At 34.8% G+C, this 27,144-nt stretch overlaps 3 protein-coding genes across 4 annotated transcripts; 1 reads left to right on the forward strand and 2 right to left on the reverse strand.

Moving 5' to 3' along the window:
- The first annotated feature begins 3,733 nt into the window (after positions 1 to 3,733).
- On the forward strand, positions 3,734 to 14,207 carry LOC132269867 (aspartic proteinase 36-like). The gene is made up of 10 exons (XM_059771102.1): positions 3,734 to 4,334; positions 4,884 to 5,013; positions 5,118 to 5,368; positions 5,449 to 5,676; positions 10,379 to 10,541; positions 10,755 to 10,828; positions 10,915 to 11,011; positions 11,983 to 12,049; positions 13,376 to 13,447; positions 13,731 to 14,207. Exons 1-10 carry the CDS (start codon positions 4,087 to 4,089, stop codon positions 13,925 to 13,927), a joined length of 1,527 nt encoding a protein of 508 aa, XP_059627085.1. The 5' UTR covers positions 3,734 to 4,086; the 3' UTR covers positions 13,928 to 14,207.
- Positions 14,208 to 15,355: 1,148 nt separating this feature from the next.
- LOC132269876 (uncharacterized) lies at positions 15,356 to 17,107 on the reverse strand. The gene is made up of 2 exons (XM_059771109.1): positions 16,460 to 17,107; positions 15,356 to 16,118 (listed from the first exon to the last, which is right to left on the reverse strand). Exons 1-2 carry the CDS (start codon positions 16,535 to 16,537, stop codon positions 15,471 to 15,473), a joined length of 726 nt encoding a protein of 241 aa, XP_059627092.1. The 5' UTR covers positions 16,538 to 17,107; the 3' UTR covers positions 15,356 to 15,470.
- Positions 17,108 to 19,690: 2,583 nt separating this feature from the next.
- Positions 19,691 to 26,069, reverse strand: LOC132269899 (protein argonaute 5-like). 2 transcript variants are annotated; one of them, XM_059771124.1, is made up of 22 exons: positions 25,481 to 26,069; positions 25,169 to 25,368; positions 24,868 to 25,026; positions 24,609 to 24,742; positions 24,368 to 24,477; positions 23,930 to 24,033; positions 23,308 to 23,443; positions 23,096 to 23,212; positions 22,662 to 22,769; positions 22,498 to 22,569; positions 22,161 to 22,283; positions 21,903 to 22,053; positions 21,698 to 21,834; positions 21,467 to 21,604; positions 21,234 to 21,376; positions 21,076 to 21,138; positions 20,937 to 21,000; positions 20,704 to 20,839; positions 20,527 to 20,600; positions 20,346 to 20,440; positions 20,205 to 20,236; positions 19,691 to 20,093 (listed from the first exon to the last, which is right to left on the reverse strand). In XM_059771124.1, the coding sequence occupies exons 1-22, from the start codon at positions 25,952 to 25,954 to the stop codon at positions 19,918 to 19,920; spliced, it is 2,946 nt and encodes a 981-aa protein (XP_059627107.1). In that variant the 5' UTR covers positions 25,955 to 26,069; the 3' UTR covers positions 19,691 to 19,917. The 2 variants fall into 2 exon arrangements, with proteins under 2 accessions (XP_059627107.1, XP_059627106.1); XM_059771123.1 differs by having other exon boundaries at positions 25,451 to 26,069.
- Positions 26,070 to 27,144: the final 1,075 nt, after the last annotated feature.

Here is a 27,144-nt window from a genome sequence, read left to right on the forward strand (position 1 = left end):
CTCAATAGATAAATTCAAATTTAACTCATTTAATAATTGTCAGAATTCTCAATACTAACCGAACATATTTATTAACCCGTTTAATGACATTTTTATCAAAATGTGAGATTTAATATTCAATTAGATAATAAATATTAAAAAAAAAATTTGTCACAATTAACCCAAATATTCCAAATAAGAAAAAGAAGCATAAAGCGTAGTCAATATTTAAGTTGAAATGACTTAATTATTTATAGTAATTAGATTTATACATGTAATATATTACATTAAGTCACATGTTAAGTTAAACGGATTAATTTTTTAATCATAACTCAACATAATTAAATAAAAGAATTAATAGTGTCAACCTATTTATAACTCAATCTTTTTAGTATCAATTCAAATTTACTCATCTGGTACCGTGTTAGAATTGTATTCACGAACAGTGTTGTAATGGGCATGCAATATAAATTATATAAACATTATTATTATTTAGACCACTTTCGAACATCAACGGTACCATATTGAGCCGTGCAGTGGTACAAGCTCTGTTTGCTAATGAATGTCGCTGCATCGAAATTGGAGACATATCCCTCCACTGTTTTTTTTAGCCAACCCAAACAAATCTGACACTAAAGAGACAAAAAATTAAGAGAAAATCACAAGCATGTCCTATGTCCAAAGCTCTGTTTGGCCAATGACAGCCTTTGCCCTCGGGGCATATTAGTCACTTAAACAAAAAAGACAAGCCCACTAGGTCTCCAACTAGTGTATTATTTTTAAAAAGTAGTAAAAGAAAGCAAAGGGACGTGGCGATTGTTTTGCTTTTTGCTTTCCAAAAACAGAGCAGTCAAGAGCCAAAAAATTTCAAATAATTGAGCACTTGGCTTTGCTAAAGTGCGCAGTCATAGTCCAATTTTTTTTTTTTTTAAGTCTATTCTGGGTTGCCCCTCTAAGCATTTGTTATGAGGTCTCTTTTTAATTAGCATATTTAAAAATATATATATTTAAATTATATCATCACATATTCTGCATTAAAAAGTGATCACTTTGTTAAATATATATCTATAGCTTAATACACTGTGATCAAAGAAAATAGTTTAATTTAATAAAATAAAGGCACAAGAAAAATCATACTATCAAAATTTGACTGATTTGGGTAATTTAATATAAATAAAATTTGATATGAAAATTTAACCATAATTCTCATACAATTTTATTTCAAATGATTAGATATCCAACTCAATATTATTACAATATCAAGAGAAAAAAGATAGAGTTCACAATAACTGTCATGAGATTGACCTCGTTGTAATTTTACTCTAATTATTATTAGGGTTCGTGCAAAAAATACTATAGGTTTATTTTTGGGGCGAACTAGGGCCTCATGTCATTCAACCATCAATGAAGCAATGAAAATACTAAACTATCCTTCTTGAAGTAAAATAAAGAAGAGTAAAAAAACCTACTGATTGTAAAATGGCCATAATGGCCTTGAGGAAACAACGGGATTTTGGAGGCACTAGATTTATATAGAAAATGGGCACATTTTGGATTTTAAAAGGACATTTTGAATATTCCGTCCGTTTTAGAAAAAATGTAGTGTTTGTAGAATCATGACTCATATGACTTGCAACATTTTTTTTGGAGCGGAAATAAAATAATATTTAATATCATTAATTAATCATGGCACATGACTTGCAGATAATCAAAAACTTGTATATCCAAAATAAACTAGATAGGTGTTATTTGTATAGAAAATAAATTTTAGAAGTGTTTTTTATACACTTAACCCTTATTATGACGAACCACATGTTTCAAATTTAAAATCAAGTTCTTTACAGGAGTGTTCAGCGTAAGAAGAAGGTTCATGGTGTACTTTAGGCTTTATCATTTCAAAAAGGGTCCACATAAAATGGGTGGCTCTATTATTTGGGTGTTTGGACATGGGCCACCCCCACTTATTAGCAATACAAGGGGACAGCCACCAAGTTAAAAAAGAAGTAGGTTTGTGTGGTCAAATCAAAAGCTCATTACTCTAGTTTGTTAAGCTAATTATAGTTATTCCAGTATATTTTTTGCCTCTTAAGATTGCACTTAAGTGGACAAGATTATTGATTAGGTACAAAGGCACAATCCCAGCGAATAAATATGGAAAAAAGTGACAGTGCCGACATGTTGAATGTGGGAAATAGACATATTTTTTTATTTTTTATTTTTATTTTCTCTCTAATGGACAAATTGAGCGTTGGCCCACGTATGTAAAATTGAAGCCCTAAATTGTTGGATAAGGAAAATGATATTTATAGACTTGCTTAAATTTTGCACCAATTTGTTATAATGAATTATCTAATCAAAATTTTTTTGATTGATTATTTATGTACAATACACATAAGTGGAAGGTAGACGCTTTAAATAAAATAAATAGGTCTGACAACTCACTGTAATAAATCGGTGCAATAATTATTTTAAAATTATTTTTCTTTATTGATTGTTGCTACCCTTAGAGCATCTATGTATATATATATATTTTTTTATGTAAATCTGATGTGTCACGATGGATTTATACAAAAATTTTGAATTATTTAATTTTAGCTTCAACGGTTGTTTTATACCTTTTGTATAAAAATATAACCCACATAATTTTTACAAACTTACTTAATATATAGTTGATTCTTTTATGGAATGAGAAAGAATGATAAAAATAAAATATGTTGATTTGGCCGTGTAAAAAGGTAATATACAACCCTTTTACACAATGGTGATGTGGCAATGTATCTTAATAGACTGCGGAGATGAAAAAAAATTATACATTTTAGGTGGCAATGTATATTTTATACAAAATAGTATTTTAACATACCGTTGGAGATGCTCTAAAAATTTATAAAATAATGATGTAAAAGATTTTTCTTTAACACATATTTGAAACTTCTTATTCTAAAATATTTAACCTAATTATTGAGGTTGAATGTATGCGGAGGTTTAACCTATTAAATTATGCAGTTTTTAAGAGCTCAATTTCAATTTATAAGTTTGTTTCATTGATTAACTTGCAACATATTTATGAAACTAACAACCCTTTATGTACTAATAATTGATAAATGAAATATTAATTATAAAATATCCAGGATATTTTCATTGATAGATGAAATAATAAAATAACAGCCGTCGTCCTCTGTGCATGAGTCAAAGTCGCAAGAGAAGCTTCTTAAAAATTCATTTATGTAGTGGTGGAAATCTCAAACTTTTGACTTTAGTGCAAATAAATACCTAAATGTTTATAACTACATATCTAAAAATCTCATTGATTGTTTTTATGTTTGATTCACTCAGCTTTTCATTATTTATCAATGTTTACTTTAAAAAAATATAGAATTTCTCGAAGTAGTACATTTTTGCAATCTCACAAGTCACAATATTAATTGACGGTAAATGCAAATGAAAAAGGCTAACCCATGGTCACAAAGAGAAAAAAAAAATCTCAGAAGTGTTTTAAGTTAAAAAAATATGAATTCTGATGGGTAAGAATACAAATTTAGATAAGTTAATGGGGGTGGTTGCAAATTTAAAAATTAGAAAAAAAAAAAAAGTTAAAGAAAAAAAGAAAAAGAAAAAGAAAAAAGAAAAAGAAAAAGAAAAAGAAAAGGCGCGTGAAACACGCGCATCATTCAGTTCACCTACTCGAAGATAGGCGTAAGGAAAGCGAGTCACGAAGAAACCAAAACAATACACACAGCTCACACACATATATATTCTGAATATGTGCATATGTATAATATATAGTATATATATATTGTTAACGTAATCCAATTTTGAAACTTCCGTTATCGGCTGTTGTCTCGCAGACTCGGGACTCTCTCTTTCTCCCCCCTTCACTCTCTCTCTAAAACTTTATCTCTCTAGAGTGAAATTTCTCTCTCTGCATATGCAGAAACAAGCCACTCGATCTCTGCCTCTTCATTCTCTTCGTTCTTGTCTTTAAATTTTCAATACAATACACACACTATATTGTATATAATATAGACTAATTAGCCGTTGTTTGTTTCGGTTGTTGGTGAAAGTAAAAAGGGCAAGAGAGAGTCAGAGAGAAAAGCAGAGCCAAAGGAAATGCCGGTTTCTTTTCCCACCCGATTTCCGATCTTCTTGGCGTTCGCCGCCGTGGTTCTGCCGGCGGCAGCGGTGCTCTGTGGGTTCCCGGCCAGTCTCACCCTCGAGAGAGCTTTCCCGACGAGTCACAGAACCGAGCTGAGTCAACTCAGAGCTCGCGACAGCATTAGGCACGGTCGAATCTTGCAGTCTTCAGGAGGTGTCGTTGATTTTCCCGTTGAAGGCACCTACGATCCCTACCTTGTTGGGTAATTTTATCCATTCTTTCTTTCTTTCTTTCTTTATATATATATTGAATGATGATGCCTAAATGCCTAATCTTTGTTATAAAACTTGTGATGTATATATATAGCCCATGTAATCAGGAGATATGGGTATGTCACTGTTTTTTTTGGATTGAGGTTTTTGCAATTTGATTTGTTTACTTTGCTTTCTCGATTTATGATATGGAGCATAGCTGATTGATACTTACCTAATATATATATATATATATATATATATATAGCTGATTGATGGGGCTCTTCTTGTTTTGTGTTCCTTTTCTTTTTTCTTTTTATGTTTCTTTTTAATTATTGTGCTTATGATTGATATGCTTTGATTCTATCTACTCGTTTTGCTTTATTTTCAGTAAGATTCTCACAGTGTCCTTTTCATTCTTTGTAAATAAATTGACCGACAGTCGCGGTCCTTTTTTGTTTTCTTGGGATTAATGGGTGTCTAGCATCTTCTATTTTGATCCATTATCATCTATACTTTGATTATACTCTCTCTTATCAAAAGTAATGTTTTTGCAATAGGCTTTATTTTACAAGAGTTCAATTGGGTTCTCCTCCAAAAGAATTCTATGTTCAGATTGATACTGGAAGCGATGTCCTGTGGGTTAGTTGCAATTTGTGCAATGGTTGTCCCACAGCGAGTGGACTCCAAGTAAAATTACTGCTCCTTACCTGTAATATCCATTTGTTGTAGATGGTGTCTGGCTGTGGAATCAAAACATAGAATTTTCATTTTTATATGCTTTTTCTTGACAGATTCAGCTCAATTTTTTTGATCCTTCGAGCTCATCTACAGTTTCCATGATCCCTTGTTCAGACCAAAGATGTGCTTTAGGAGCTCAATCTTCGGATTCTGGCTGTTCTACTCAGAATAATCAGTGCGGTTACACATTCCAATATGGAGATGGCAGTGGTACATCGGGTTATTATGTATCAGACTTGATGCATTTTGACACAATTGTTGGGAATTCATTGACTACAAACACTTCGGCTCCCGTTGTCTTTGGGTGAGCTATCATCTCTATGTATAATGAAGTTTGGTATTTGTCAATTAAGCTCATTTCTTATTTGCTGGATTACAAAACAGTTGCAGCACATCACAGACTGGGGACTTGACTAAGTCAGATAGAGCAGTTGATGGGATCTTTGGGTTTGGGCAGCAGGGCTTGTCTGTCATCTCGCAACTTTCTTCTCAGGGAATTACTCCAAAGGTGTTCTCCCATTGCTTGAAAGGAGATAACGGTGGTGGTGGCATATTGGTCCTTGGTGAGATTGTGGAGCCGAATATAGTTTATAGTCCACTTGTCCAATCACAGTATGTTCTCTATCTGCTACAAGGAAACTGTTACGTCTCACTTTCTTTTTACCTCCTGGATTCTTTTTGTCATTACAATTATGGAAATTTGATGAGCGTCACCTTATTGGTTTTTTATTTGGGTATATAATTGTAGCTGTTAATATTACACATAATCATATGGGTTTCCAATATTCATCATCATTGGTTTTGAAAAGTAGAAGTCACTTTCTGGAACTATGTAAGATGTAGAGATAGGCATGTCTGGAAGGATTGGAGATGAACCAATTAGTGAAAGTACTTCCGCCCAATTCATACTGTGGTGTAACAATATTCATTTATCTAACTTTTCACAAACAATATCCATTTATCTAGAAACCATTTAAACTTATCCAACCCCTTTGAGTTAATGATGCTTTTATTCAATTTATTAAATGGAATAGTGGCAGTTCACTAAGAAGTTATGTTCGAACTAGCACATCATGGTGTAGTAACACATAAGATCCCTTTCAACCACACGATAAAGTTTTTTTTTAAATTTTTAAAAAGGGATTCTGGCTTCGATAACTGACTTGTTGTTTATTGTCAGGGAAAAAAGAAAACAGAACTAAGAGGCGAACATGAGTGATGGGTCATGTTCCACAGTTCCAGCAATTGAATTCCCCTTATAAGAACTATAGCCTTGTAAATGTGTTAAAGTACTCTGATTTGGTAGGGCCTTTGTGCTCAAGCTACATTGTTGCATCAAATTATGGTCTTTGGACATAAATTATTATGTCACATCAAAAGGATAATTGATTTCATAAGCTAGCTGCTTCTTATTTCCTCTGGCCAAGGGATGTTGAAGCTGTGTAGATTATTTGCGTTGTACCTACTATGATAAACCAAGGAGAAAATATAGAATGAGCGTGCGGTAATAATTCCATATTGATCCGAACCAATCCATATGCTCCCATTTTTTATAAGATTCCAGCTAGAAGCATACAGGTACTGTAATGTGCTTCTCCATGGGTATCTGGTAACCATTTATGTGGAGGTATAATTGGTGATTTGACAGCAAACACAATAAAAAACCCAATATAGAATATTATTTCCAATACCACAGGATACGATTGATTAGCCGATGTTTCAAAATTTAATGTTGGTTCATTAGAACCATATAAACCGACACCCAGATGGGTGGTCTCAAATATGTGTTAATTACTTAATTAGGCCTTAAAGTGCCATATGCCTCTATTTATAATTTGGAAGTATTTCAAAAGCACAAGTCACCCTTCTCCTCAACTAGTTGCCTTGTTGTAGACAACTTACACTACCATGTTGCAACTGCACATTGCCTTGATATTTATGCTCTGGTGAAACCTTACAACTATATTGTTGCTTCGATATATGTTTTAATAGAACAACATTGCCTTGATACATAACTGGCTCAGTATATAGCTTGTTTGGTCCTGACACTACCTTTCTTGGTTCCAAAAGCTGTTCCCTTTGATTATTCAGTTTGATATTAACTTTAACCATTATTGTTTCAAAACACAGTTTCAGATGCGTCATAGTCTCCATGTATACATGACATGCCAAATTGTTATTCCTTCGACTCGTCTTTAATGTAGATCGTAGATTACATGTTTTCTTTTCCTAAATGAAGGTTAAATATTATAAATATAAACAATATAGTACAAAAAGAGACATGAGGGCATACCCTCACAAAACCAAAGCCCAAACTAAAAAGATTCAACAGATCAGCAAGGGCATACCCTTACTACATCTAAAAACAAAAACCAAAGCCCTAAGCAATGACATCTTGGAGGCATACCCCAAGCTATCCATTACATCCCACACAACGCATTTAGCCAACCCACTGGAATCTCTAGGGGTGGCACCATGAAGTCTCCCATTTCTCTCACCAAATGAAGTACAAGGTAGCAGTGAACAACATCTTGAACATTTTGTGCCCAAGCGTTTTAGCATTATATTGTTGATGGAAGGCAGTGGCTAGATTCAAAACAGAATCAGGTCTCTGTAAATTCCAACTAAACACATCAGCAATCCAGCACCAAACTTGCCAAGCATTGGTGCATTCTCCTCATGGTTGACACATAAGTGACACACAGAAGCTACAGAATCATAGATTGCCATGTTTTCATTGTATATATAGTTTGGTAGGGCCTTTACAGGACCGCCTTTGGTCACACAGAAGCGTAGATTGCCATGTTTTCATTGTATATATAGTTTGGTAGGGCCTTTACAGGACTGCCTCTGCTCAAAAAGCTTCCATCTTGAATTGATTTGTGCTCTCGAAATCATAGACTATAGTTTTGCTTAGATAATGCAGAAATAGCTGCCTGATATACCATTCATTTGGTAGATCCCTTAGGATATACCATGTTGCCTGGGCTGATAATTTTCTTGAAATATGTTCTAGTCACTGATAGGACTTTTATTCTGTTGCCTCAATATATGGTTTTAAACTACATATTTCCTTGATGGATGATTTTCTTGTTACGGGCTTATGGTATTAGGTTGCCTCATTGATGGTTGCTTTTTTCATATATATGCTGTTCTTTGTCTTTAAAAAAACATTTGTCCTTACTATATTGTTTGAGTAGGACCATACATGCTCTTGATTTACAGTCTGGCAGGGCCTTAAATTGCCATGCTTCCTTGGTAATGATTTCAATATTTGATATCCTACTTGCTGATTGCTTTAAAGGTTCATTGTAATCCCCCCAAATAGCTTCATAGGAGCATGGCATGAATTAGTAGAGGGTTGAGATCATCTAAAATAATTGCATATTTGATGGATCATATTTTGGTTCGTTTGGTTTATGGATTCTATTTTTATTATGCTTTTCTTTTTAAAATAAGCTGGAAATGGAAGGAAAAAGTAAATTTTTTTATTGCCACTGATGCTGGGGAAGACAAAGGTTGAACTGGTGAGAAATTTAGCACCTAGCTCTTGTTGTTGAGTTTCTCAATTGTTTGGTGAATATAGGATGATTTTCTATTCCAAATTCAATAATGTTAGTAGCCATAAAATGTGATGGGTCTATCAGATTATTTTACCATTTAGTTTTTCCATTATGGCAGAGGCAAGTGTTCCCAATGCTCTCTACTGATTGGTCTGTGCTGTCTTCATTTTAAGAATAGTGCCTTAGCAAGTTTATATCCTCTATAAACTGTCACATTATCAGTAATCTATTTGGTCAGCTGGTGGCGAAAGGGATCCTTACTGGCTTCAACTTAGTAGATAACAGAGTCAACCCCTCGAGCTAACAGAGTTAGCATGGGGTTCAACTTATGTTTCCAATATGTTTTAGTGTTTCACCGTTCAAGTTAAGAGATAAGGAATTCAGTGCCTCAAGCTAATGGAGTCTGAGTGGGGTTTAATTGAAGTTACCAATATGTTTTAATGTTTCAGCGTTTTAAGTTGTGCAGCTAAAATCTAAGGAAAAAGATCAGCTGTCGCATTTGCAACTATATTTAACAACCTGATCCTTAATGCCCTTGGAAAGAGTATTGCTATAGTTGATGAATTAGTGGCCTTTTAGATGTTGATTTTGCTCTTGATCATCCTTTATATTTTTATTCTTATTTCTCTTCTCCAGATCTAAAGAGAGTATAATGTAGAGACAATTTAAAAGTTCTGTTGGTGTATATCAGCAAAAGACTTCTGAAAAATAGCCGCCCAAAATCTGAAACTAAAGCTGAAGGTGTCTTGATTACTGTTTGCCATAAATCAAAGGGAATCCTTATTTTGACTGATTAAGCTTTTGTGATAGTTTTCAAGTTTCTTAAACCAGATGCTCATTAATATCAGCAAGAGTTAGATGTACAGTAGTTATACTTTAGAACAAATTGAGATGCTTGTGAGCAGATCAAAGTCAGCTCAGAGAACTTGTTTTAGGGATGCTCACCAATTAATGACCCAAAGCTTAGACCTAGATCTTGGCTCTCTCTCTCTCTCTCTCTCTCTCTCTATATATATATATATATATATATATGTATCTTTTCCTAAATGTTTTCTTGGCTCTATATTTTAATGAGTTGAATTTGATCACCAGGTCAAGTCTTGTGGAACAGGACTTATACAATTAGGCTTTTGGGCTGATAAGTCAAAAAATACTCCTGAACAAATTGAGGTCAGCTTGTTAGGTCGCTTCTTTAAGTTCATTCACCAGCCTAGAGAAGCAAACTTGGACATAATTTTAAGTATGATTTCAACTTGAGCAATACTGGACCTGGTTTGACAGTTGAAATAGGCTTCTGGCCGTAGGACCAAAAATAAAGAAAAAAAAATTGAACAGTTTCATGAACCCTTCTTTTATTTTCCTAATGGAGCATATGTGTGTTGCTTTTATTTGGTGCTATACATTGATATATGCGAACCATTTCTAGATCTGATTAAAACTTATTGGTGTAAAAATGTTTGGGTAGAAATTCAGATTCTGGTAAAGTTCCTGACAATTTTCTATCCGCTGGTTAGCCTATTTTTGCTCAAAGGAGCAATATTTTCAGGAAAAAAATGGGGTTTGGTGGAAGTCTTGGAAACTGTCAATTCCTGTAACACAGTAATTTACATGCTTCTGAATTTTTGGCATGTTTCCATAACTGTTAAACAACTTTATTTTGGATTTCACTTTAATTCTATTTATGTTTCAATGTTGGCGATTGTTTCTTTTTCAGTAAGTTTGACAATCAACTTCTATGTCCAAATTTTCAGGCCACATTATAATTTGAATCTGCAGAGCATTTCTGTCAACGGGCAGACATTATCCATTGATCCAGCAGTGTTTACAACATCTAACAACCGAGGAACTATAGTCGATTCTGGAACTACTTTGGCATACCTTGCAGAAGAAGCTTATGATCCTTTCATCAATGCTGTAAGTTGCAGTGAAGCAATTCCTCAGATTCTCTTATAAAAAAATATCTAGGTCTTCCATTAATCTATATGAGGAACTTGTTATGATGTTTATCAAGTAATGTTTGAGAACAATATATAGCCTAATATAAAGACATTGGATCTGTTCCTATTTGATCAATAAATATTGTAAAAGTTATGGAATTTGAAGTATATAGTCTTCTTGTTCATGCAGATCACACAGGCTGTTTCACAATCTGTGCGCCCCCTTCTGTCCAAGGGAAACCAATGTTATTTAATAACCTCCAGGTCTCTTTTAAAGATCTACTATCCTAGTTTATATAATCCATTTTATTTGCTTTATCATCTGATAATATGTTTATTCTCTGTTCCAGTGTCTCTGAGATATTTCCTACAGTTAGTTTAAACTTCGCTGGTGGTGCATCCATGATTTTGAAACCTCAGGACTACCTTTTACAGCAGAATTCCATTGTGAGTATATTGTCAGCTTAAAATTTGAAATATTTACTCTCTTTTTTTTCCCCTAATTGTTTAGGGTTTGTTTGGATGAGTTTATTTTTTTTGTGGCTGACCCCAGGTTGAGGATGGTTGTAACCCCAATCCCCCAACACACTCTCCCCTTGCTGCACTAGCCATATAACATTGATTTTGTACATTCACTTAATAGTTTTGTTTTTGAGAGTTTTTCCCCTTGCATTCCATTTATTTCTAGAAGGCAGTGTGGTGAAAAATCTCAGCTGCAACTATCCTTTTCTTATTCCTATTTGAAGGCTTACCGGTGTGGCAAGTACATGATTTTCTAGTTGTGCAGTGCAGTTTCTGTGCTCCTCATTTATTGATTCTTTTGTGGCCCAAGAAATACTAGTCTTATTAGATTTGGTCTCTGAAGTGAGTGACCTAGATTGGTAAATACCTCCTGCAACCATTTTCTTCTTGACATACTTCTTGCATTCTAATGTTTCTAATGATTGCAAGTAGTATCCACATTCTCAATGGTATCTTCATTTTCACTGCAAACAGAGTTGCATTATAGTGGCTTAGGAAGAAAAAAAAAAATTAGAGTTCTATTATCGTGATTTGATCATCTCCTTAGTATGAATATTTTGAATTTTATTTGGTGAGATATGGTTCATGCTATTTATTTCTTAGAGCTCTTCCTTTTGTATTGTGGTAATAGATTCTCCAATACTAAACTAGTTGGTCCAAATACATTTGTTCCTTGCTTGTTCCTTTGTATGCATCCCACTGCCACTCTCATCACTTCCTTTGTTGTTAGTCAGTATGCAACACTCTACTGCAGAAATTTTGCCAAGCAGAAATACATCCAAACAAGCTCTAGTTATTTGCAGTGATTTTAAATGGATTTGCCTTATTGGTCAATTATGTAGTACTATAGTTTGCTAGAACATCCTTAGCTGAAATGGTCTATTTTGTTTTTACAGGGTGGTGCTGCGGTGTGGTGCATTGGCTTTCAGAAAATCCCGGGTCAAGGAATTACAATTCTAGGAGGTATGAACACTTATCCAAAGGCTTTTCTCAATTAAATATTTGGTAGACTCCAGTTAAAGATGCAGCATTTGCATGAAAAAGCACACGCTAGTTTCATGTATAACCATGCTTGGATTTCTAACAAAAATACCATATGTTACATATCCATTGCTCTCTCTCTCTGATACACACATATTTATATATCATCAACATGGTTAATGTTTCCAGTCATAGCTATTAATCTGTAAGGGAATTCCATGTTGGATGTGTGACGACCATAGTTTATTCATACTTCATCGCTGTTCACCTAGTATTTGTGATATCTTTTTCCCGTCAAGTATGATCCTCACTGGTATAGATATTTTGCTCATCTGTAGACCACCTCAATTTCCTCCTTGTTGTAAAATTAATATGGCCTTTCCCCTTCCAGTTTCTCTCTCACACTTGATTTAAAAAAAAATTCCCAATCCCTTGACTTGCCACTTGTCCAATTTCTCATTCTTGTGTTGGCTATTCTGTTTCTTTTTTTAAAAAATGTATTGCCTCTTGATTACCAGGAAAAATAAAAAAAAATAAAAAAGCAGACTGCTGTAAATCATGGCCAAATTTGTTGTAGAAAAAAGTCATTATGGGACCTACCTTGTGGCATTATTTTTTGCATAAAGTGGCTGTTGTCAGACTGAAATATTCTGATTTCAGCTATTACTAATGCTTTATATTTTAAATTTACTTATTTTTATATCATGTATTTTCCTGTTTGTTATTTTGTAATGTGCAGTGTTATTCTACTTGTTCATCTATAACTGTTTAGCGTTTTCTAACACTAGTTGTTTCATTTTGTACTACAATGTGGACCCTAATAAGAATTTAACTTGAAACCAGCATCGCAAGTGTTATTTTTTTGAGGACCATTCTAAGAATTTTACTTGCAACCAGCATAACGAGTACCATTTCATTGAGTACCTCATTCTCAGAGATTAACCTGTTAGGGACAACACCATGTTAGCTTCTCTTTATGGGTTTAGTGATGCGTGTAAAGATTTTTGTCTTAATTTAACCGACAACTAATTATGTTGGCATTGCTAGAAATAAATATTGAAGTTACACCTCGCTAGGCTGAAAATTTTGGTAGATCTGTAAGTAGATAACCACCACTATGTTCAAGCACTAGTTCTGTCTCTGAGTCTGCTTATTCAAACTCCATGGGTACATTAATTCCAATGCCAAATTTGCAAGAGTCCCATAAGAGATCCATATATTGTTTCATGCAATTCTTTTCTTATTGTCTTGAGAGCTTGATTTGAGACAAAAATCACTATCTTAATTATTTTCCACCTTCTTCCGCAGACCTTGTTCTCAAAGACAAGATCATTGTTTATGATCTAGCTGGCCAACGGATCGGATGGTCTAATTATGACTGTAAGTCTCAACAGACCTACTCTAAAGAGAACATTTGAACACCATATGGAAATGAAACAATTGAGATTTTCTGTTGATACTGGTGTGCCCAAACTTTTTAAATGGACAAGACACAGATAAACTCGTTCAGATGCAATGAAGAAGATCCAAAGGGAACAAGTTTCAAATTCCATTGTAATACAGATGGAATGATTTCATTCTCTATGGTGTCCAAGTGCCCTCTCAAGTCATTATTCTACATTCACACTGTATTCTAACCTAATGTTTGAAATAATGTCATTAGGTGCATTGTCTGTCAATGTCTCCACAACCACGAATGCCGGTAAAAGTGAATTTGTCAATGCAGGACAGATTGGTAATAGCAGTTCATCACGAGATGCAGTCTACAAACTGATACCGAGTAGCATCGTGGCTCTCCTCTTGCACATATCAGTGTTTGGCAGTTTCTCATTTTTGCAACATCTAGTCTATGAGGTTTAAAACACCATTTTTTGTTCCACTGTATAGTGCCTTGCCTGATATTTATTTGTTCCAATTGGCAGGGATGTGTTTTATTAGTTGGATTGCTGCTTTTTATTCTCCCTCCAGTAGTCCACTGTTCCAATAGACTTTTTAATTTTAGTTTCTTTTATTTTATTTTTTTATTTTTTGGTTAGATGTGTAAAATTACCCCTTTCTCTGTGGGGGTTTTGTTGTTAGCATTGTACACTAGATACATACAGGATTATATTAATTACACTAATACAAAATTCTTGTTTTACACTGGCCTCTAGCTGAGAGTGCTGTGTCTTGAGCACTCTAATTTACACGTACATATCTAAACTGATTCAACGTCCAAATTGAAATTGCTATATTTTCAAGACATTGCATTATTTATTTCAAGGTTGATTTTCCAAATGATTATGATTTAATAAAAGATTACCATGAAAACGGTTGAGAATAAATGTTTATTATTTCTTTTGCTTTATTACGATTAGTAGTAGATTGTGTTTCGTTTATCTTCTGTTGTCCTCTTATGCGAAAGATAATATTAGTGCTATGTGATTTTGTATGTAAAATCTACGGATGAAAAAACTTTTCAAGGGCACCTTATAATTTTTAAAGTTATATATAATTATATACTCCATTATTTAATAATATATACTCTTTATTATTTATAGAGAGAACTTCTATAGAATAAAGAAAAAATAAAAAAAATAGATGAGTTGTTGTGAGGGGTAGAGCTAGGATGTAAGATAAGGGGGGCAAAAGTAATATTTTATGAGTATATTACTGAAAATGAACAAATTATAACGGTATATAACAAATATAAAAATAAAAGCGCGCCCGGGTGGGGGGGGGCGCATGTATCCCTCTCTTGGCGCTGGTTTGGCAGTTAATAATAATAATAATAATAATATATATATATATATATATATATATATATATATATAGTGAACCACTCAAAGGGTGCTTGCCTTCTAACCCGAATCAGAAATCGCAAGGTTCTCACTACGGTTGGACCACCCTACTACCCGACCTGAACCCAAGTAGGCACCTTTCGAGTGAGCATGCCCATACGAGAGCTTGACGTGATACCAGACGAATGATGTTTAAGCTATTGGATAATGTTACATACCTACTCAGTTCACTAACTGAACGAAATAGGATAATTGTTTCACTTGAGAGGATTTAGGTCCGAAATTTGGGTGGGTCTAACTCGAGTAACGTAAGTCTCGCCTAAAATTTTTAAGGGGCGTGAGCGAGGTAACTTACACCATGAGATTGGGTTTACACTTTAGATTTCAAATATATTTTGGGTTGCATTTGGACAAAAGCCTAAATAAACTGAGTAACTCAAACAACTCCTCTTCAAAATATAAGAAAAGTTTATAATATTTATACTTTTAAGATTAGATATATACGTTTTTTAGGAAAAAGTGCCAAAAAAACCCCTTGGACTATTGGAAAATATGCAACTAACCCCTAAACTATTAAAATTGCAAAAAAACCCCTGAAGTATACAAATTTGTTGTAAATCATTTCATCCGACCACCGACCGTCCAAAAATGAGCGTGTCAGAATCACGTGATGGACAAACTGAGTTTTTTTGGACAATAATGCCCTTCCACAACTGCGATAATGGATGAGGAAGAAGGAGACGGATCTCGACTCTTGAGAGAGAAAGGAGAGAGAGAAGGCGTCTGAGCGCGTGACACTTGAGAGAAAAAGAAGAGCGAGAGATGGAGGGCAGTGGTGAGACTGGTGGTGGGTGAAATCGAGGGCAGTGGTGAGTGGTGGTTGGTGAAATTGAAGGTGTGGTTTTTTTCTTGGGTTGTCTTAAATTAGGTGACAGGCGGAGGTTGGGAAATTGGGTATGGCGGCGTCGATGAGGGTGGCGGCGGCTGTAGTATGAAGCTGTTGCTGAGAGCAGTGGTGAGAGTGGTGGTAGGTGAATTGTTGCTGTAGTATGAAGCTCGCCGATATTAATAGAGATAACTGTGTCTTCTCTTGCTCGCCGGCTGCCGTCCGAAGCCCCCTTGCTCCCCGGCCACAGCTGAGCTCCCCACCATCTGAGCGGCCGCAGCCGAGCCCGTAGCCCACCGCTGCGCCAGTTACGCCGCCGCGAACCGCCATCAGTTCCGTCCTCGCTACCTTGCCCACCGCAGTCCTCATCACAGCCGACCACAGCCTAAAAATTAATAAAAAAGACTACAAATTAAAAATTAGATTAATAATTTTCAATGTTTATAAAAATCTGAATAATTGAGTTACATAGTTCGCTTAAATTTTTCTAAATTATTTACTCCCTGCAATCAATATATTGTTGTTTGTAATATCAGTATTTCCATCTTCAACACTAGACATTGTTGAATTTTATGATCACATTTATCAAAGTTCATCAGGAAGTAATATATACATATATATACGTATATAGTCAAACTTCTTGAACCAATTAAAGAAACCCTCTTTTTCTCTTGAAATCAAATGTTTCAGTGGAATTTTTTTTGATCAGTATAAAATTTCTCTTACATTGAAATATGTAGATGGTGAATCATTTGTAAATTTGGTGATTGTACCCATGGTCATGATCAGAATAATTACACCCATTGTAACCACAATCTACAGACAAGCCAAAAGATTTGTACTACACAAACGTAGAACAATTCAAAGATCCAAACCAGACATTGAGCTTTGAATCCTAGTCTGTGTCCAAACCTCTCGAAATGTCCCCACCATCATTAACCTCATCGATGCCTCTCATCCCACCAAGAAATCCCCAATCTGCATCTACTTCCTCCACCTCGTCGAACTCACCGGCCGCGCCTCTACCATTCTCATCGTCCACAACACTTGTAAATCCGGCCACCCCGCCCAATTGCTCAAGCCCAGTCCGACATCATCAACGCCTTCGATGACTTCAAGCATCAAGTCGGATTCGTCTGCATTCAGCCCCTCACCGCCATTTCCCTGTACTAGGACATTTGTAATAGACTCCAATCTCTCTGATTTGACGAAGAAAAGAAAAAAAAGAATTGAGTTGAGAGAGGGGTAATGTTGTCTTTTGGCTTTTTCAGCACCCTCTTGTTAAACTGCTGGGGTTAAATGCAACAATTTGTTAATTTAAAGGGTTTTTATGTAACTCAAGAGGATTAGTTGCAAAACCTCAATAGTCTAACGGGGTTTATTGCACTTCTCCCTACTTTTTATGTTGAAGTAGATGATTTATAATATCATAAGTATTAATCTAACTTTAACATGTTTATTTATAAATTTAAAGTAAAAATAAATAAATAAATATATATAATAATGAATTTTTTATATATATAACAATATATATATATAAGAAATTGATTTCTTTTCAAACTTTAATAAGAATAAATATTAAAAAGTGTCACAAGTTTAAATTACTCAACAAATCAAAGTCCAAAAAACACTATACTTACACGAGTACAAGTAATAGCAATTATACTCGGTCCGACACAAATGACTAAATATTTATCTGAATTTGATGTGGCACAGGCACGTAGACTAAAGAAACTAAAATATGAATCATCTCCGTCTCATTCTCTCTCCTCTATTGCCCTATATTATGTCTTTCGTTTCGACTATCTACTATTCTATGGTACAATCTGAATTTCTCTTTCACTAAATCTGTAACCATGTTGAAAGAGAGATTTTTCTAGTGATGGTGTCTGTGAAGCGTCACACTGTGTCTAAGATACTGTGCTCTAGTATCTTAGACACAGTGTGCATGTGTGTGTATGCATATATATTTATCTTATTGTGTATGTAAGGGTTTTTAACTTTCGAACACACTGTGATTTGAAAGGTAAGGATCTGTAACTTTTGTATAGACTGTGATTTGGTTACAAATTTAATGCTTTGAGATATATATATATATCTTCTAACGAATTCTTAGATTACTCTGTTCCTTATTTGATTATCCAAATTCAGATGAAAAAATAAAATTTTTGGATAAGTGTATCAATTTTCTAGGGAATTTATGGACGTCTTAATGGGTTTCAACTAAAATCCTCAAAATCTGAGCTCTTCAATCATACCATCAAATTAGGTCTCTTCTTCCTCCTTTGCAATCTCTTCTAATCTTATTATGTATCTTCAGTAATAGATTTGACATTTATTTGAACATTAAATCAATTTTGTAGAAAAATTAGAGACATACATAAAAATTGACAGAGCCAGAAATAAAGAGGGATTTGTAAATATACAAAGAGATGAAGAAACGAGGCAATATGAGATTAGGATAATTTTTTGGCCATTTAGGTAGGAAAGAATATCATTACTCAATCTGTTAAAAAACAATAGTCCAATTCGGTGAAAAATTGGAGTGGATTCAAGTTGAGTAACCAAAGTTGGGATAGGGTTGACCAGCCCAAATTGCAACCAATTAAGAATAATACATTTTGTCAGTGAACAAGTGGCATTTCGAGAGGCGTTAGATGAGAGTTTACCTCATGATAAAACACACTTTTTTCAGCATGAACTTTGCGATCGTATCTTGTGCAATCCGAATCATATATTTTTCATTATAACAAAGAGATTAGACCAATCAAACACTTTTTTCTTCTTTTTTACTCTCCCTCTTGTCACCTCAACATCTCTCTCATTTCCTCTATTTGATTGCCTCACGCAATCACAACCACAACCACGCGTGAATCTCACCCACTTTTCTCTTTATATATATATATATATATATATATATATATATATATATATCACACACTAGACAACAAATTAATGTTTCAAACCTTTGGCCCATTTTGTTTAGAAAAGAAAATGAAAGAATATGGTTTATTTGAGTTTATTAAAAAATTTGAAATGAAAAAAATAAAAATAAAAATAGAAGGGTTTGGAGGAATACATTAATTAAAGTACACTAATATTTTAATTTTTTTTTTTTTAATATCAAATTTATAACCTCAAAATGAAGTGAAGGTTAGAAAAGCGTGTGTGAGGGAATAATTATTATTATTAATTTTTAATTTAAAAAAATGTAACACTTCTTCCACAGCTAGCACCACCTGATTTCATCACAACCCATTTCCGTCTCACCAGGCCACCTCAGGTATACTTATATATATATATAACATATTTCGGATTTAATAATTACTTCATCATTCTGTGTTTCGTTCTCTTCAAATCCATTATTTTAATTTTTATGTAAATGTCTATCAATTTGTTATGGTTATTATAATTTATATTTTGGGCTTATTTGTATAGCTATTAATTCTCACGCTTTATATACGAGTGTGTATAAAATGTTCGAGCCGGATTGATATAAATTAATTTAATATAGAAAGTAGAAAGTAAATTTTTGATAGAAATAAATTTAAACTTCCATCCAATTTACTTCTTTCCTAATGAACGGAGAAACTGCCTCAATACATTTTACTGATTTGTTATAAAAATGCCCATAAACCTAAAACAATTAAACAAATAAAGAGAACTAAAATCAATGCCGAAAAGATTAATGACATTTTTATTTTATTTTTTAATTATGCAAATCTAGGCTAGGAATATGAAATTTCAAACCATGCAAGAAAATTTCAAAACAAATCCAACGCAAAATGAGATATAGACCATGAAAGTACATTTCACATACATACCAATGATTAAAAGACAATATAACACTAACCAACCAAATATCATCACTTCTTCCATCACCCATTTACAACTAAAGCTGGGCTTTTCAATATGTAACCATTTCTTTGAACTTAAAAAGATGCAAAAAGAAAGACGGAAAACAAAAGCCTCTGATTTCAATTATATCCCGCCACAAAAACTGATTACCCAAGTGTGAATTTACATGAGATTTGTATCAGAAACATTGCATAATGAAACACCGCCCGCTTCAGGAAAATGTAAATTCTACCCACCCACTATCAATGCATACTAGCCAAAAAAGCAATGTTCAAAAAACTAGTATGTTCACAGCATACTACTGAATAGAGAGCACCAACTCTGATTCAGCAGTAAAACATCACATCTTTAACATTGTCCTTTATGACGGGAAGTGGCCGGACATCCACGTCCCTCTCCCATGAGGCCCTACCACAGCTTGTTGACGCGGTGTCTGATGTCTCACCCTCAATATAATAATGAGCGCGAATTGCAGCTAAACGGGCGTAATAAGCAGGAGGCACTGGATAGGTAACAAAAATTGATATTAATACTCGGACCAGAAGGCATAAAAGATTTTATTGGTTACAGTGATAATAAAATAGAAAAAGGATTCAAAAGATCAAGTACAGACCAACGGAAACCGATCTCGTACACCTTGCATAGCTGGAAGAAGAAAATAGTTCACAGATTATATCACAAACTAGTCTGAAGTTAAAAATAAAAGTTCTTCCAATGCATGAAATATATACTAGTCCAGAGAGGAAGAAAATACGTGTAACACAGATTATTTGTCAGTGTCTGAAGGCCATCCGCAGTAAACTGGTTTTCATCGTACAACACATGGTAGTGTGTAGGCCTGCTTGTACCCTTTTCAAACAACAATGACAATTATCACACGACCATTTTTTATACATGTACATCTATAACAAGGATTTCCAACACATTGAGTTTACCTGAATTCCTGCATGGCTGCAAAGGTAGAAATCAAACTCAGTAGGGTGGCAGATCACCCTTTCCACAACAGTACCTGATATCACAAAACACAAGACAGTTCCCAATGTTGACTATAGTTTCCCAAAAAAACAAAAGACAAGACAGACATAAACCACAAGGAGAAGCAAGTTTTGCACCTGGTAAAATATTGCCACTCCAGTCTGTTGAATTGCGATCGGAATGATCGACTGGAAAGAGCCGTGTAAGGTGCCTTTTCTGCACCACCACAAAGGTAACCGGAGGAAGATAATTTTCCTCTAATGAGGCACAAGCCTGAAAGAATAAAATCCATGGGTAAGAAAAAAAGAATTGAAAAGAGACACCAATTTGGCACTAAGTCCTGGTAAGAGGAGAACATATAAACAAGTACCCTTCGGATGGCATCCATTTCGTACAGCAAAACTTGAGAAAATTGGCCTTCACTGACGCCATCTCTGTCATAAAAATTAATCAGAAATTGTAAATAAATCAATTCTAATAAGTTGCACCATTCAAGAGTGCGCATAAACCTGTAGAATATGATTCTATGAGGTTTGTGACCCGTTGATCTCCTGAATGCAATTAGAAGTTCCCTGCCAAGCATGAAGAGAGAAGCAACCATAAAACCATAATAATATGAGGAGGAAAAACATTAAACATCAAACAAATAAAGCTTTTTTTTTTCCACCTGATCATTCCACCATGGACTATGCCCTTTGTAGGATCTTGAGTTGTTTTGTAGAGATCCTGGATGATCTCTTGCCTATGTAGCTGTGCAGAGACCAGTCCTCTGTATTTCGTTACTTCTGGCCAGTCCATAGAAGCAACCACCTGTAAAATGAATATTCAGCCTTTTTAGCATAATAAATACAATGCTTGAAGGAATGCGAAAATGATAAGTGAGTATGGCTGACAAAATACCGCAGCTATCGAAGGAATAGAATCTTCCCCTGGCTGAGGATGAGCCACATCAGCACCGAAGATAATTGTAGGACGATCAGTTACGAGAGGAATTCTTCCTTGGATAGCATTCAGTAAAACAGTGTTTCGTCCTCCAACCTAGTAAAATTATCATCCACTATAAAAATTAAAAAAAGTCGAAATTTGAACTGAATAAATGATGAGCACTAGAACACGTGATAGAGAACAAACCTTCACATTGATCTTGAGTGCCACGTTTTCAAGATACTGTTTTTCAAGATACTGTTTACTAAGCTTTGATGCATTCTTAGGCTGACAACATTGTGAAACTATTCCCAACTCCGTTTCACAGATGCGTTTGATTTTTCCTGTGGGAGTCAATGTCATTTTATAAAGGCAGTCACATCTTTCCACAAAATTCAAAGTTATGACTAACCATATGATCCGCAATAATCGGGCAAAATAATAATTAACAACTGAAGTTGTTTCTTCATGCTTGAAGATTTCATGTAAATATCAGAGAGTGCTTTCTCAATGTAACTAGGATTAGCAGAATGAATGGGAAGTAAAGGCGTCCTCTCAAAGTCCTTGCAAAATTGTCACAAAAGGTTCACGAATGTCAAAATTCTGTAAATTAAGGACATGGAGCACAATTAAGAGTAAGAAAAGCCTTCGAAGGTACTTAAAACCATACCATCCCCTTCTCGATGCACATAGAAATCAAGCCATTGCAGAAATTAGATGCCAGATCTGGTCTCATTTGTGAAGAAAAGTTGATACATGTCCAAAAGTCTACCTTGCCACCATTTACCATTTTCTACATAATCACAACTACAAAGGGTAAAGAACAAAGGCAAGAACAAGCCAAGCCATTATTTGTAAGAAGCATAACGACTGTTTCAAGTTATGCTTTTCGATGTCATCAACTAGTAGATATGTAGAACTAGTAAAAACTGTAGTCCAAGGAATCCAATTTTTTCCCTATAAGCTTATTTCACCAGTTAGCAACCACCAAACAAGTGAGACTTCACCTTGCCAATCATGTTCCATTGCCCCACCTGTGGATCGACCCGGGCCTCACGCCCAGTATCATGATACTTAAGCTGGACAACCAAACCAGAGGTGAAGGATAAAATAACACACAAGGAGAAATGATTTTTTACGCACAGCATAAATTAAAAATAATAATACTTACCGTTGGAGGGGGTAGAACTCGTGCATCAATAGAAGTAAGTTCAGGCCTTACTCGAAGCCCAAATTCATTTGCAAACTTGTCATTATTGTAATTGTTATGGGCAACCATCTGCAGGAATAGGCAACATACAGCAATAATCACACTCAATAATTCAACTTTTACTTATTTCACCCTTTTTAAAAAAAAATGACCATGAACCAATTTAGTTCTTTTATTTATTGAGGGTGGAAAGACCATAGCGCGCACAGACCCAACTGTCTCAAACTCAACCCTCATCCCCACACTTCATATTACAAGCTTTACCACTACAGTAGCTTTAACCACTCCAGCCAATACTAAATAGAGAAAAATATATTGATTAAGGTCATCAAATATTTAAGAGTAGAATCTTTTAGCAACATGTGATACAGATTATTAAACAAATTCATTCATACCTGTTTAATACTTCTTTCCCTTTCATTAGGACGCTGACAGTTTGCCTTCAGCAACGCACTCACCTGCTTCTCATTCAACCTTCTTGAATATCTTTGTCCTTCGACAATCTTACAAATCTATAGTGAAATAAAAAGGTCAGAGACAACAACTAGCAAACATGACAATTACACAAACAGCAGACATTGTACGAAACAAACATAAATAGGGCAACCTCCATAGGCAGATAAACAGGTTTTGCATCATTGCCAGCTTGAACAGCAGGCAAGAACACATATTTAAGGACAATATTGTATCTCTGGCGGAAATATTGAACAACTGACACCGTTGCTCCGGTGTCAAGAGGAAACCTATTTAAGAAGGGGAAAATAAAAAGTGGAATTAACAAAGGGAAACAAATAGAAGTACATTAATTTAATTAGTGATATATGACTTCAAATGTTAAACATGTGAATCTAGCATTCTAGTGAAAACATATGTATGTTGGGAGTTAAAAGCAGTGTCTCAATTAATACTACTTCCAAGCGCTTATGGTAAGCATTGTTCCAAAACCTTGACATTCACATATAGCCAAAACACAGCACAGGGAAACAACATATGTTGACCCAGCCACCAACTCATCCCATACTCCTCTTGTATTATATCCTCTGATCATGTTAAAAATGTTGACCCAGCCACCAACTCATCCCATACTCCTCTTGTATTATATACTCTGATCATTTTAAAACATTATAACTTTAACTTTTCAAAACTTTCTGAAGCTGTCCCTACTACCATATAACACTAAAAACATGAAAGCAGCCCCAGAATGAAAGAGAGACAAATCAGGAGCTCACGTTAGTTGGCTTATTGGTTGAGCTGATATGCCTGTAATTTTGTCACGCTTCACATGATGCCTGTGATCAAGTTCCACCTTAACACCCTTCAGAGCTCGCTTAACCTACAAGCCACAAACAAAATATAGAAACACATATGGTACGAATTGGGAAAAGAGAAAACCAGAGTTTGCCCTGAACTAAGAAAATACTGAAAAAAAATAGTAATCAGATGGCATTGACCTGAAAACTATTCAAGATAACTTAGACTAGATATGCACATAATTAAATAAAATATAATGTCGTATTCTTATATACCTTCCATGTCAAAATTAGGAAGGAAAAAAAAGAAGCTAATTTTGATATCGAGGGTGGTATTAGGTATTAGCAACTGATAATAACACTTTTGTTTCCTGTTTAATCTGTCTTAGAAGAAGCTCCTTAGATAAAAGAACCTACCTTAGTACGGTCTTGATCAGAAAGAGGCATTGTTAGGTCTGTCACGCTGAAATATTTTGCAACGAACTCAGAAACTAGAATAGGTTCATAAAATGCTCTTGCTGAAATATCTGCATGACAATTACATGTCCAACGCAATTGAACATAAGCATTGATTAGAACAAGAGAATGTCAATAACCTAAAGATTGCAATATATTCTAGGGTGCAGAGGTAAAAACAGAAAACTAAGGGAATCTATACCAATATTAAGGGAGAGACCCATTTGGGTTGGGCGAAGACTTTGATAGAATCCCTTATAGTATTCCAAACCATCACCAAGATACCCAGTACCTCCAAGTTTCGGATCAAAGAAAGACCTTCCAACAACTGAATAACTGGAATAAAAAGCTTTGATGAATAAGCCTAAAATCCTTCTAACGTCCACATATAGACCTTTGTTCTTTAAACACAATATATATATAATATCAACAGAAAAGTAAATTTAAATTGTGTTACTTACATATTTGATGGTGTTGCTCTCAGGACCACGTCAAGAGCTTGTATAGTGTCCCGAGGGGCCTCAAGTTGCCTGCTAGCTAAGAATTCCTTCAGAAACTGGAGTTCAACCCTGGCAGCAAATTTAATTGCAACCTTGAATTCACGTTCTTTCCAGACTTTCCTGCAATTAATTAATTGTTTCATTAAACTCAAATAAAGTGAAGAATATGGCTTAAAAAAAATATAATATAAAAAGAATTGATAGTTTATGACATGCAGGAGGCTTCATTTTATTAAAAATTAATGTGAAGAGAGCCAATTACCTGGTCGGCTCATCTTTGTCAACTAGCTTGACAAAAAATTCCTTTGAAGAGAAGGGCAACGGCCCTGCTGTGTACAAGCTCTTACGGCCATCATAGGCGGGCCACCTTTTGCCCAAGTGTGATTCACGATACAATTCAACCAGTGTATTCACTATGTCTCTGCATACTTCCTTTGAAGAAACCTCAGGACTGATTGACACCTAAACCATCAAGAAGATTCATAATTTAACCACAATAAAAGGATGCAAACCAGCCAAACATACTGGTGAATAGTTATCTCACATCATAATGGTGAAGATCTGGGTCGGCGACCTCGACTAGGAAGTGATTAGCGTTCACAACACATTTGCGACCGACCGTTCCCCACCCCGGCCTCAACTGAACCCGCAGAGCCTTGGAAGAAGCCGGCGGCGCAGCCGCCGGTACCCACAATGTACCGGAGTCGGAGCCTGGATCGGTGGTTGTACCGGATTCGGAGCCTGAATCGGTGGTTGTACAGGAGTTGGAATCCTGAATCGGCGCCGCAGATCCAAACGTGATTTTTGCCCCGAAATCGCGGCCGAGAGGTTCCGCCGCCGACGGCATGGATGCCGAAGAAGATGGCATTTGGGGGTCCGGTTGTGAGAATGCTGGACGGGAATGCGAAGCAGCCTGTGGATTTCTAGCCGGCGCCTGAGAGCCGTATGATCCGCCGCCAGCTCGGCCTCTTCCTCCGCCGCGCCCCGATTGATACCGCCGATGTTGCTGGCCTCGTCGGCCACCACGACCTCTGCCACGGCCAGACATTGTCGTCACTGAGAGCGAATTTGTACAGCCTTAAGAGAGAGATGAAAATCCACAGCAAAGTTGATAGATTTGTACTCTGTGTATGTGACAAAGTTGGATAAATGAAATTGGAAAAATGAAAGGCGTACATAGTAATGATGATAACAAATTAGTACTTTCTGTCACAAAATATGTGTCATTTTTTCGTTTTTTGTTCCCCTCAAAATAAGTGTTCATCTTACTTTTTTAAATAATATACATCATTCAAAAAATATCATTTCAGTTTAAATTTCAAATTTTAATATTTTAAACTTAAAAGAATAATATAGTAATTTTTTAAACAAATAATACATGATCTCACATTTTCTCTTAAAAATTACAACTCTTTGTGAATGACACTTACACTAAAGCGGAGGGAGTAATTATTAGCAAGGATGGGATAATTGGCGGGAATATCAGTATTGTTAATTGTTATAACAATTGTGCCCCTAATTTGCCATTTTAATATCCAAACATTTCACGTATTCAACCTTGTTTTTTCCTAAGTCAGGTAATTGTCTATTCAAATTTATATAGTTTTCTAAAACTATAAACTAAAAAGTAAAAAGGACCTATCTGCAATTTTGTTATTTACTTATTGACCCTTTGTCGCTTTCTCTTCCAAAGTCAGGTAACTGTTTATTCACAATTATATATCTGATTAATAGATCTCCAACTGATGGAATTTGGACTAAACATACATATTATTTATACAAATTAATTCTTATATGATTTATTAAATGAATATTAGATTTAATAATTTAATCTTTAAATAATAAAAAACTGTAAAAAAAAAATAGTGTCAAAAGAAATGATAATGATGAAAAAGAAAGAGAAATTACCGGTTAAGACAACGAAAAATTAACTAAAATAAAATTGAGAAGAAAGTTTAGGTATTTGACTTTGTTAAAAATAAAAAATAGGGGGGAGAATAAAGATTAAAAAATGCTTAAAACAATTTAATACTATGTGAATTGTATATATTATAAAGCTAGATAATATATTTGTACTATATTATATATTATATTATGTCAGCTTGAATTATTTTCCAATCATATCTATTATAATTTATATTTAATTTGTTTAATTAATATACTATCGGATTAAATGTTTAATCTATATATGATTTATCATATTGAATTTGAATTGCATTTGAATCAAAATTCATTCTA

The sequence above is a fragment of the Cornus florida genome, unplaced genomic scaffold (genome assembly GCF_030987335.1).
Source record: "Cornus florida cultivar Cherokee Brave unplaced genomic scaffold, ASM3098733v1 CherokeeBrave_3.0.0_Hap2_Chr08, whole genome shotgun sequence".
NCBI lineage: Eukaryota > Viridiplantae > Streptophyta > Magnoliopsida > Cornales > Cornaceae > Cornus > Cornus florida.

What these genes read in the sequence shown, in the direction of transcription:
- LOC132269867 (XM_059771102.1), top strand. Translation starts at nt 4,087, where the DNA reads ATGCCGGTTTCTTTTCCCACCCGATTTCCGATCTTCTTGGCGTTCGCC. An exon ending in AGTCCACTTGTCCAATCACA is followed by an intron (nt 5,677 to 10,378) that starts GTATGTTCTCTA and finishes CCAAATTTTCAG; the next exon opens with GCCACATTATAATTTGAATC. An exon ending in TGTTATTTAATAACCTCCAG is followed by an intron (nt 10,829 to 10,914) that starts GTCTCTTTTAAA and finishes TCTCTGTTCCAG; the next exon opens with TGTCTCTGAGATATTTCCTA.
- LOC132269876 (XM_059771109.1), bottom strand. Translation starts at nt 16,537, where the DNA reads ATGGGTGTAATTATTCTGATCATGACCATGGGTACAATCACCAAATTT. An exon ending in CACCATCTACATATTTCAAT is followed by an intron (nt 16,119 to 16,459) that starts GTAAGAGAAATT and finishes ATTAATTTTTAG; the next exon opens with GCTGTGGTCGGCTGTGATGA.
- LOC132269899 (XM_059771123.1), bottom strand. Translation starts at nt 25,954, where the DNA reads ATGTCTGGCCGTGGCAGAGGTCGTGGTGGCCGACGAGGCCAGCAACAT. An exon ending in AGAGCAACACCATCAAATAT is followed by an intron (nt 24,743 to 24,867) that starts GTAAGTAACACA and finishes TTTTTATTCCAG; the next exon opens with TTATTCAGTTGTTGGAAGGT. An exon ending in GAGTGGCAATATTTTACCAG is followed by an intron (nt 20,601 to 20,703) that starts GTGCAAAACTTG and finishes TTGTGATATCAG; the next exon opens with GTACTGTTGTGGAAAGGGTG.